This window comes from Scyliorhinus canicula, chromosome 16 (genome assembly GCF_902713615.1).
Source record: "Scyliorhinus canicula chromosome 16, sScyCan1.1, whole genome shotgun sequence".
NCBI classification, from domain to species: Eukaryota; Metazoa; Chordata; class Chondrichthyes; order Carcharhiniformes; family Scyliorhinidae; genus Scyliorhinus; species Scyliorhinus canicula.
In genome coordinates, this window is record NC_052161.1 from 82,018,813 (window position 1) to 82,031,438 (window position 12,626).

Consider the following 12,626-nt stretch of genomic DNA (forward strand, 5'->3'; position numbering starts at 1 on the left):
GCAATGGGAGGAGTTTTTGGGGGAACAGCGGAAATTCATCCCAAGGAGGGGGAAACATGTTAAGGGCAGGACTAGGCATCCATAGTTGACGAGGAAAGTCAAGGACAGCATAAAAGCAAAAGAAAAAGCATACAAAGTGGCAAGGATTAGTGGGAAGCCAGCAGATTGGGAATCATTTAAAAACGAGCAGAGGACAAATAAAAAAGCAATAAGGGGAGAGAAGATGAAATACGAGTGCAAGTTAGCTAGTAATATAAAAGAAGATCGGAAGAGTTTCTTTCAATATGTAAAAGGTAAGAGAGGGGCAAAAATAGACATTGGACCACTGGAAAACGTGGCTGGAGAAGTAATAATAGGAAACAAAGAAATGGCAGATGAACTGAATCGTTACTTTGCATCAGTCTTCACGGTTCACGGTGGAAGACACCAGTGGGATATCAGAGCTCCAGGAGAATCAGAGGTCAGAGGTGAGTACAGTGGCCATCACTAAGAAGGTGGTTCTGGGGATACTGAAAGGTCTGAAGGTGGACAAGTCACCTGGACGGATGGCCTACAACCCAGGCTCCTAAAAGAGATAGCCCAAGAGATTGTGGAGGCATTGGTGGTGATCTTTGAGGAATCACTGGAGGCAGGAAGGGTCCCAGAGGGCTGGAAAATGGCTAATGTAACACCACTGTTTAAGAAGGGAGGGAGGCAGAAGACGGGAAATTGTAGGCCGGTTAGCCTGACTTCGGTCATTGGTAAGATTTTAGAGTCTGTTATTAAAGATGAGATCGCAAAGTGCTTGGAAGTGCATGGTAAAATCAGACCGAGTCAGCATGGCTTTGTCAAAGGGAGGTCATGTCTGACAAATCTGTAAAAGAGTTCTTTGAGGAGGTAACAAAGAAGTTTGACAAAGGAGAACCAGTGGACGTGATTTATTTAGATTTCCAGAAGGTCTTTGTCAAGGTGCCTCATAGATTGTTAAACACATTAAGAGTCCATGGTGTTAAAGGTAAGGTCCTGGCATGGATAGACTACCAGAAGGCAGAGTGGGGATAAAGGGTTCTTTTTCAGGATGGCAGCCGGTGACGACTGGTGTGCCTCAGGGGTCAGTGCTTGGACCATAACATTTCACAATATACATTAATGATCTGGAAGAAGGAACTGAAGGCACTGCTGCTAGGTTTCCAGATGATACAAAGATCTGTAGAGGGACAGGTAGTCTTGGACAGGCTAGGAGAGTGGGCAATGGAGTGGCAAATTAAATACAATGTGGAAAAGTGAGAGGTTATGTACTTTGGAAGGTATAATTTAGGTATAGACAATTTTCTAAATGGAGAAATGTTTAGGAAATCAGAAGCACAAAGGGACTGGAGAGCCCTTGTTCACGATTCTCTTCAGGTTGACGTGCAGGTTCAGTCAGCAGTTAAGGCAAATGCAATGTTATCATTCATATCAACAGGGCTAGAATACAAGACCAGGGATGTACATCTGAGGCTGTATAAGGCTCTGGTCAGACCCCATTTGGAGTATTGTGAACAGCTTTGGGCCCCGGATCTAAGGAAGGATGTGCTGGCCTTGTAAAAGGGTCCAGAAGTGGTTCACCAAGAATGATCCCTGGTATGAACAACTTGTCGAATGAGTTGAGGACTCTGGCTCTATACTCGTTGGGAGTTTAGAAGGATGAGGGGGGGATCTTATTGAAATTTACAGGATACGGCGAGGCAGGAGTGGACGTGGAAAGGATGTTTCCACTTGTAGGAGAAACTAGAGCCAGAGGACACCATCTCAGACTAAAGGGCCGATCATTTAAAACAGAGATGAAGAGGAGTTTCTTCAGCTAAAGTGTGGTGAATCTGTGGAACTCTTCGCTGCAGAAGGCTGTGGAGGCCAAATTACTGAGTGTCTTTAAGACAGAGAAAGATAGGTTCTTGATTAATAAGGGGATCAGAGATTATGGGGAGAAGGCAGAAGAAAGAGGATGAGAAAATATCAGCCATGATTGAATGGCGGAACAGACTCGATGGGCTAATTCTGTTATGTCTTATGGTCTTAGCAGGGATACTGAAACCAAAGAAGCCCAAATCATTATCAAATTAAATTGTGGCCAAGGTTCTTTAAAATGAATTATCAGCAAAATATCAATATTTTTGAGACTAACTGATATGTATGAAAAAAAACCAGAACGTGTAGAATGTGGCAGGATGCATTTTCTGCCACGAGGGCACAACTACTGTCAGAACTCACAGAAGAAAGCACAAATCAACAAGGTATGATTGTAAAATGACCAACGAACAAAAACAGAAGTCTGTGAAATATCACTTGTGGAATAAAGTCCAATGTTACGTTATGACAAAAATAAATGATAAACTTACTTGAGGAAGCAAAGCTTGTGGGGGCTGCTGCAGCTGAAAAAAGGTGAAAATTAATGTTTATATCCAATGTCTTAAATGCTCAAGTCTTCAAAATAATTAACAAAATATTCTAAGCTCTGATCATACAGCATTCACAAGGTTAGGAGCGGTTATTGGGTTATGGGGATAGGGCGGAAGTGAGGGCTTAAGTGGGTCGGTGCAGACTCGATGGGCCAAATGGCATCCTTCTGCACTGTACGTTCTATGTTCATTCCCGTGCCCAAAAAGCAGCACTGATTTCACTCCAGCAGTAGTGAAAGCCTTTGATTCCATGGACTGGAGACAGCCGGACAGCCAACGTTAAATGTCATGAGCCCAAAAGCTACATCTCACGTTCCAGAAAATGAATAACTGTCAACAGGCAACATCAACTCAGATTATAAACAATTCCCAATTTATTTTAAACAGGATTCTGCCCATAGTGAAGGCTGCTAGAAATGCCTGGAGGTATCACAGATGACTGAGTCAAATAGAAGTATTTTTGGGGTGAAAGCATCAGAGATACCCAAAATATTTATAAGCTTGAAAAATTTTTTGAAAAATTAAATAGATATAGGAATATGTAGGACCTCCAGGACATTGAGCTCTGGATAACAATATGTGCAAAAACAAAGAACAAAGAAAAATTACAGCACAGGAACAGGCCCTTCGGGCCTCCAAGCCTGTGCCGATCCAGATCTATCGAAAACTGTCGCCTGTTTTCTCAGGATCTGTATCCCTCTGCTCTCTGCCCATTCACGTATCTATCTAGATACATCTTAAATGACGCTATTGTGCCCGCCTCTGCCACCTTCACCAGCAATGCATTCCAGGCACCCACCACCCTCTGCATAAAGAACTTTCCACGTATATCTCCCTGAAACATTTCCCCTCTCACTTTGAACTCGTGACCCCTAGTAATTTTCCCACTCTGGAAAAAGCTTCTTGCTATCCACCCTGTCTATATCTCTCATGATTTTGTAGACCTAAACGAGGTCCCCCCTCAACCTCCGTCTTTCTAATGAAAATAATCCTAATCTATTCAACCTCTCTTCATAGCTAGCGCCCACAGCTCCAGGGTCCCAGGTTCGATTCCGGCTTGGGTCACTGTCTGTGTGGAGTCTGCACATGCTCCCCGTGTGTGCGTGGGTTTACTCCGGGTGCTCCGGTTTCCTCCCACAGTCCAAAGATGTGCATGTTAGGTGGATTGGCCATGATTATTTGCCCTTAGTGTCCAAAATTGCCCTTAGTGTTGGGTGGGGTTACAGGGTTATGGGGATAGGGTGGAGGTGTTGACCTTGGGTAGAGCCGGTGCAGACTCAATGGGCCGAATGACCGCCTTCGGCACTGTAAATTCTATGAACTCTTGTACTCAATACCCCTTCCGATGAAGAAAAGCATGCCGTATGCCTTCTTGACCACTCTATATGGACTATATGGTCAATGGAAGAGTCCTGGGGAAAATTGATGTACAGAGAGATCTGGGAGTTCAGGTCCATTGTACCCTGAAGGTGGCAACGCAGGTCGATAGAGTGGTCAAGAAGGCATACAGCATGCTTGCCTTCATCGGACGGGGTATTGAGTACAAGAGTCGGCAGGTCATGTTACACTTGTATAGGACTTTGGTTAGGCCACATTTGGAATACTGTGTGCAGTTCTGGTCATCACATTACCAGAAGGATGTGGATGCTTTTGAGAGGGTGCAGAAGAGGTTCACCAGGATGTTGCCTACTATGGAGGGTGCTAGCTATGAAGAAAGTTTGAGTAGATTAGGATTGTTTTTGTTGGAAAGACGGAGGTTGAGGGGGGGCCTGATTGAGGTATGGACAGGGTAGCAACAAGCTATTTCCAAGATTGGGGGTGTCAATTACAAGGGGTCACGATTTCAAGGTGAGAGGGGGAAAGTTTAAGTGCGTGGAAAGAGGAGGTGGGTGCCTGGAACGCTTTGCCAGCGGAGGTGGTAGAGGCAGGCACGATAGCATCATTTAAGATGCATCTAGACAGGTATATGAGCGGGCGGGGAACAGAGGGAAGTAGACCTTGGAAAATAGGAGACAGGTTTAGATAAAGGATCTGGATCGGCACAGGCTGGGAGGGCCGATCCAGATCCTTTATCTAAACCTGTCTCCTGTGCTGTTAATTTTCTTTCTTCTTTGTTCTTTGTTTGTTCTATCGACCTGCGCAGCCACCTTCAGGGTACAATGGACCTGAATACCCAGATCTCTCTGTACATCAATTTTTCCCAGGGCTTTTTCATTTACTGTATAGTTCGCTCTTGAATTGGATCTTCCAAAATGCATCACCTTGCATTTGTCCAGATTGAACTCAGTCTGCCATTTCTCTGCCCATCTCTCCAATCTATCTATATTCTGCTGGATTCTCTGACAGTCCCCTTCACTATATGCTACTCCACCAATCTTAATGTCATCTGCAAACTTGCTAATCAGACCACCTATACTTTCCTCCAGAACATTTATGTATATCACAAACAACAGTGGGCCCAGCACAGATCCCTGTGGAATGCCACTGGTCACATAGAACATATAACATTACAGCGCAGTACGGGCCCTTCGGCCCTCGATGTTGCGCCGACCCGTGAAACCATCTGAAGGCTATTTGACCTACACTACTCCATTTTCATCCATATGTCTATCCAGTGACCACTTAAATACCCTTAAATTTGGCGAGTCTACTACTGTTGCAGGCAGGGCGTTCCACACCCCTACTACTCTCCGAGTAAAGAAACTGCCTCTGACATCTGTCCTATATCTATCACCCCTCAATTTAAAACTATGTCCCCTCGAGTTGGTCATCACCATGCGAGGAAAAAGACTCTCACTGTCCACCCTATCTAACCCTCTAACCATCTTATATGTCTCTATTAAGTCACCTCTCAGCCTTCTCCTCTCTAACCAAAACAACCTCAAGTCCCTGAGCCTTTCCTCGTACGACCTTCCCTCCATACCAGGCAACATCCTAGTAAATCTCCTCTGAACCCTTTCCAAAGCTTCCACATCCTTCCTATAATGTGGTGACCAGAACTGCACACAGTACTCCAAGTGCGGCCGCACCAGAGTTTTGTACAGCTGTAGCATGACCTCGTGGCTTCGAAACTCAATCCCCCCCCCCCTGATAAAGGCTAGCACACCATATGCCTTAACAGCCCTATTAACCTGGGTGGCAACTTTCAGGGATTTATGTACCTGGATGCCGAGATCTCTCTGTTCATCTACACTACCAAGAATCTTGCCATTAGCCCAGTACTCTGCATTCCTGTTACTCCTACCAAAGTGAACCACCTCACACTTTTCCGCATTAAACTCCATCTGCCACCTCTCAGCCCAGCTCTGCAGCTTATCTATGTCCCTCTGTAACCTATAACATCCTTCAGCACTATCTACAACTCCACCGACCTTCGTGCCATCTGCAAATTTACTAACCCATCCTTCTACACCCTCTTCCAGGTCATTTATAAAAATGACAAACAGCAGTGGCTCCAAAACAGATCCTTGCGGTACACCACTAGTAACTGAACTCCAGGATGAACATTGCCATCAACCACCACCCTCTGTCTTCTTTCAGCTAGCCAATTACTGATCCAAACCGCTAAATCACCTTCAATCCCATACTTCTGTATTTTCTGCAATAGCCTACCGTGGGGAACCTTATCAAACGCCTTACTGAATTCCATATACACCACATCAACCGCTTTACCCTCATCCACCTGTTTGGTCACCTTCTCAAAAAACTCAATAAGGTTTGTGAGACATGACCTACCCTTCACAAAACCGTGTTGAGTATCGCTAATCAACTTGTTCTTTTCAAGATGATTATAAACCCTATCTCTTATAACCTTTTCCAACATTTTACCCACAACCGAAGTAAGGCTCACAGGTCTATAATTACCAGGGTTGTCTCTACTCCCCTTCTTGAACAAGGGGACAGCATTTGCTGTCCTTCAGTCTTCCGGCACTATTCCTGTCGACAAAGACGACATAAAGATCAAGGACAAAGGCTCTGCAATCTCCTCCCTGGCTTCCCAGAGAATCCTAGGATAAATCCCATCTGGCCATGGGGACTTATCTATTTTTACACTTTGCAAAATTGCTAACACCTCCTCCTTGTGAACCTCAATCCCATCTAGCCTGGTCGACTGTACCCGAGTATTCTCCTCGACAACATTGTCTTTCTCCAGTGTAAACACTGACGAAAAATATCCATTTAACGCTTCCCCTACCTCCTCCGATTCCACACACAACTTTCCACTACTATCCTTGATTGGCCCTAAACTTACTCTAGTCATTCTTTTGTTTCTGATATACCTATAGAAAGCCTTAGGGTTTTCCTTGATCCTATCCGCCAACGACTTTTCGTGTCCTCTCCTCGCTCTTCTTAACTCTCCCTTTAGGTCCTTCCTGGCTAACTTGTAACTCTCAAGTGCCCTAACTGAGCCTTCTTCTTCCTCTTGACAAGTGCTTCAACTTCCTTAGTAAACCACGGTTCCCTTGCTCGACAACTTCCTCCCTGCCTGACAGGTACATACTTATCAAGGACACGCAGTAGCTGTTCTCAATTTTGATAAACTCCCTTCCACTACTACTTTCTGTCTCCTGTTGCCGAGCCAGTTCTTTATCCATCTAGCAGCTAGAATCTAGCTAGTACACCCTGAACCCCATACAACTTCACTTTTTCCATCAACTTGCCATGGGAAACTTTATCAAACGCCTTACTGAAGTCCATGTATATGACATCTACAGCCCTTCCCTCATCAATTAACTTTGTCACTTCCTCAAAGAATTCTATTAAGCTAGTGATATGACCTTCCCTGAACAAAACCATGTTGCCTATCACTGATAAGCCCATTTTCTTCCAAATGGGAATATATCCTATCCCTCAGTATCTTCTCCAGCAGCTTCCCTACCACTGACGTCAAGCTCACCGGTCTATAATTTCCTGGATTATCACTGCTACCCTTCTTAAACAAGGGGACAACATTAGCAATTCTCCAGTCCTCCGGTACCTCACCCGTGTTCAAGGATGCTGAAGTGAAAAAGAAGTGAAAACATCTGTGGCAGCTTCTGCCCTGGGTTTCAGATCTTGGGCCTCAGCTCATGGCACATTCACATGGTTGAGAGTTTTATGGATAGCATGTTTACAGATGTGGTCACCTCGCAGCTTAAGAGTATGCAGGGAGGTAGGGAGGGGATAGATGATCAAACAGTCAAGAAGAAATAGGAAGGTACTGGGTTGCCCAGAATGAACCCTGATGTAGAGAACAATCTCGTGGAAAAAATGATTGTACAGGAACAAATTTGTAAGGAAATTACGGAGAAGTGCCAATAAAGTAGTTATACTAGAGGACCTATCCAAATATTGACTGGGATAATGGTGTAACGGGCAGGAATATTTTCTGCAGTATACTTCCAGTACAATGAAAAATGTAGCATAAATTAAACAAGAAGTCAGGAGGGCTAAAAGGAGACACGGTAGCACAGTGGTTAGCACCGTTGCCTCACAGCTCCAGGGTCCCAGGTTCGCTTCCTGGTTTGGGCCATTGTCTGCGTGGAGTTTGCACTTTCTCCTCGTGTCTGCGTGGGTTTCCTCCGGGTGCTCCGGTTCCCCCCCTGCAGTCCAAAGATGTGCAGGTTAGGTGGATTGATCATGCTAAATTTCCCTTCATGTTCAAAAACGTTAGGAGGGGTTACTGGGTTCCGGGGATGAAGTGAAGGTGCGAGCTTAAGTAGGGTGCTCTTTCAAAGGGCCAGTGCAGACCTGATGGGCCGAATGGCCTACTTTGCACTGTAAATTCTACGCCGCCCAGGGTCAAAGAAAATTTTTTTTTTTTTTTTTAAATCACAGCATCTTTCATATATCTATAAGGAGCAAGAGTGTAGCGAGGGAAAGAGTAGGCCCACTCAAGGACAAAGGAGGGAAGTTATGCGTGGAGTCAGAGGAAGTGGGTGAAATCCTTAATCCGTACTTTGCATCAGTATTCACCAAGGAAAGTGACATGATGGATTTTGAGGTTGGGGATGGGAGTGTGACATGTCAGCATAATGAAGGAGGAAGTGCTGGATATCTTAAAATGCATTAAGGTAGTCAAGCATCCTGGGCTGGATGGGATATATCCCAGGTTATTGCAGAGGCAAAAGAGGAAATAGCTGGGGCCATAACAGACATCTTTAGCCACAGGCGAGGTTCCAGAGAACTGGAGAATAGCCAATGTCCTTTTGTTTAAGGAGGATGCAGGGTTAATCCATGGAATAATCTTGGGTTTGCTCTCACTGGAACAATGGAAGTTGGGGGGGGGTGATCGAAGTCTACAAAATTATGAGTGGCATGGACAGAGTGGATACTCAGAAGCTTTTTCCCAGGGTGGAAGAGTAGGGGACAGGTTTAAGGTGCGAGGGACAAAACTTTAGAGGATGAGAGGGGAGTTGTTTTTTTTTTTTTACAGAGGATTGGGGGTGCCTGAAACTCTCTACCAATGGTGGTGAAAGCAGGGACAAAAGTGAAGTTTTAAGGGACATCTGGACAAATACACGAGTAGGATGGGAATAGAGGGATATGGACCCTGGGAGTGTAGAAGCTCTTATTTTAGACGAGCAGCAAGGTTGGCACTATGCTGTACTTTTCATGGTTCTTTATAGGTCTGTGAGCCTCACATCAGTGGTAGGGAAGCTGTAGGAGAAGATACTGAGGGACAGGATTTATTCACATTTGGAAACTAATGGATTTGATAGGCAACATTGTTTTATGCTTGGAAGGTCATGTCTTACCAACGTGACAGGTTTTTTTTGAGGAGGTGACATTAATTGATATGGGAAAAGCTATTCATGTTGTCCACATGGAGTTCAGTAAGGTGTTTGACAAGTTCCCTCCTGGCAGACTGGTATAAAAAGTAAAGTTGCATGGGATTCGGGTGTGCTAGCTAGATAGATAAAGAACTGGCTTGTGTAGCCACCTAAGATGGACACTGGGCTACAAAATGGAGAACTGCTGAGGCTGCAGGGAGAAAACAGTCTTAGCAAGGACAAGCAGTTTGCAGAAGGCTAATTAGCATTCTGCACGTACAGAAACCAGTTTGTGGCCAGGTGCAGAATCTCAGCCAAAGGTGTAGAATCTCAGCCAAAGGTGTAAATGGCAACAGCGATTTACATAGTAATGAGGTGATCCAGATCCAGGCCCACACAATAGAAACATTTAGGTATGAATGGATACTTTTGAGTAGACGCCCAGACGAAACGGCACCATAGTATCCATCACAAAGAACCATAGAGACCGCCCCACCCATCGAGAAGCGACCCTCAGATTGGGGGGTTTGGAAAATATCGATTGGGAGAAGGCCCAATCGATACACGGCAGGTAGAGAACCGCCCTGAAGAGGCACGGACTTTGGGGGACCTATAAAAGTAGACCCCGCACATGGTTCGGTCTGTTGTTTTTGGCTCCGGCTCTCTGCTGTTTTCATCGCTTTGCTGATACTTCGCATCCTGACTCCAGTTCCATCACCAGCCGTTGAGCCACCAGCCATCAAACTGTAAGTGTCACCACAACGATCGCTACGTGATCCAGACTTTGCTAGACCCTGACGATTTTTAAGACCCTGAGAGTTGCAGACCAAGAACGGGACGAAGGCCTCGTTCCCTGACCTTGCCTGTCCTGTCTAGATAAGTATTTTAGTCGTTTAGTTTGGAAGTAACTTAGTCTCTTTAGCGTATGCATGTGTATTTATTATATTTGTTACAATAAATATCAATCGTTTGGAACTTACTAATCGGTGTACAGATTTATTACTTTGAACCCGACCTTGATGTACTTGTGAGGTGTCTAAATACGGCACCTGGCGACTCCTGAGCAGAATTACATACACAGAGCCGTAGTAGTGTTAAGCACACGGCCTTTAAACGGAGGCGTGTTAATACACTCCAATAAAACGCGTAACACTCAAGTAAAATGTGCAACATTTAGTGGCGAAATCCTGACGGGATGCGGTTACAAGTGGCACCCCCACTCCGTCGAGGACCCAGAAATTTGAATTAGAGATCCGAGTAAAGAAAAAGAAAAAAGAATCACAAGTAATCAAGGTGTTCAAACGAATAAACGTAATTCGGAAGTGGGTTTTGTGCATGCGTACTAACAGGGTTGTAAGGAAAACCTGAGAGCATTTTTGTTGCGACAAACTTTCGGGAGTTTTGTGAACGGAACATAGCGTAAGCCTTACCCGTCTCGTAAAACATAACCTCAACACCCCCTGTTCCAAATTTAAGTGAGTCAGAGAAAATGGCCATGCAGGCAATGGAACGCCTCATGAACCCAGAACGGTTTGTGGTCGCAGCGACCAGCAGTAGCCGAGTAGGTCAGTGTCCCGTGTGGGAGCTGGAACTCCGCAAGTATCTGCAAGGAAAGGGATGGCCCCTTTGGAAAGAGTTCTGTATGAATGAGGAGACAGGTCCCGGAAGTATAGGACATACTTGGTGGGAGAACCTCTCTCAAATTCATAAGAAAAACCTTAGTAAATCACGCAAGCCGATGGCAATCGTGTCCTGCTTGGCACAATTGCGAGGCACAGAGGAGGTCGTTCAGACGCTCCGGGCAGAATTAGAAGAGAGAAATCGGATGAGCAAAGTGGATGTCAGGCACATCGAGAAGGAGAATATGGAACTTTAGAGGGAAGCTGGCAGAGAAAGGTAGAGAGGTGGATGATGCCAAGAGGGCACATCAGTCTTGTCTAGCCCATCTCAGCAGTTCCGAGACCCAGTACGAAAAGGCCTATCAGGACGTGCAACGTGCCGTCCTGATAAGAAAAGAATCAAAGAAGCAGGTAGAGGCATTGCGGAGGCAATGCTCTGACCTTAAGGCAGCTTTAAGAGCACTCCATGTTGCCACCACAGAACAAAGACAGAGTACAGTGGATCATGCGAAGCGTAGAAAGCAGATTGCGGAACTGCCATCTCTGCTTTCAGTGCAGAATGGGTTTTAAAGTACTTTTGGAACAAAGCTAGATGAGGAGAATGCCCCAGACTGGCAGGAATTAAGTGAGACAGCGCAGCGTTATGTTCAAGGAACCTGTGCTCCAGCAGCGCAGCAGAAAAGACAAGCACCCCAACCCCCCACAGATCAGATAGTTACTGCACCAATGAATCCAGTCACCACCCAAAAGAAAGCGACCACAGAAGGCGCATCCGATATTACCTACACCACCCCTTAACTGTAACCCAACTCAGGGACGCGTGTGAGAAGATCACTCCGTTTCTCCCCACCGCAGACCCCCACCAATTTTTCGCGAAAGTGAAACAGCAGGCAACCATGTACGGCCTGGACGAGAGAGAGCAGGTTAAGCTCACGGTTCTGAGCTTAGACCAGTCCGTAGTAGCAGCCCTCCCCGACCCACAGAACGTTGGCGGAGGCACCCTAGAGGAAATGCACACCTCCATTTTAGATGCCATAGGGTATAACCGAGGTGACCCAGTCGAAGGACTAAACAAGTGCCGACAAAAGAAAACAGAGCATCCCACAGCATTTGCAGGAAGGCTGTGGATCCATTTTAACGCAGTTTTCGGCGATTTAAATAGAGCCCATTTGAACCGTGAAAATATGGTTAAATGGACGCGCACCATAATTTCCCATGCCACAGATGCAGGACAGAGTGCTTGTAACAGTTATGACCCCTCAGAAGAGGCCCACAATGAGAAATGGGCCCTGAAAAGATTGTCCCGCGCTTGGGAGCAATCACTTCAGGGCAAAGGCAAAGTAAAGTCCCCAGAGGAAGCTCAGGCTGCAGCGGACATTCAAGCAGTGAGAGCGCACCAAAGCCCCGCATGGGTAAATGAAGGGAAGAACAGCCCTCCACAGAAGTCGCAGGAATGCTACAACTGTGGCCAGTTAGGACATTGGGTTAAGGAATGCAATGCACCCCAAAGATCACAGAGAGGCCAGCAGACAGGCACTCTGAATAGAAACAAAACAAAGCCGATTCATAATATAGGGATACAGTCAGGACAGACCAATGTGGACGGGACGGACTGACGGTGTTCGGGCTCCCCCACTTGGGTCTGTGACACTCTTTGGGATCAATCCGGAAGACCGGTAGTCACAGCTAAGGTTAGAGGGAAGCCCATAGAGTTACTTTGGGACACAGGAGGGTCCCGCACCACGATTAATTCCACCACCACGGCACAGGCAGACACGTGGCCGACCACCTCCACCATCACACTTAGCGGTTTCACAGGACACTCGCAGCAGGGACAC

At 45.9% G+C, this 12,626-nt stretch overlaps 1 protein-coding gene across 3 annotated transcripts in view; it reads right to left on the reverse strand.

Moving 5' to 3' along the window:
- ccar1 (cell division cycle and apoptosis regulator 1) overlaps positions 1-12,626 on the reverse strand; it is a 345,705-nt gene that overhangs the window by 285,462 nt on the left and 47,617 nt on the right. For all 3 annotated transcript variants that reach the window (XM_038773488.1, XM_038773487.1, XM_038773489.1), the window contains one exon: positions 2,358-2,390. In XM_038773488.1, the coding sequence (XP_038629416.1) occupies positions 2,358-2,390 (33 nt within the window). The remainder of the gene's footprint in view (positions 1-2,357; positions 2,391-12,626) is intronic.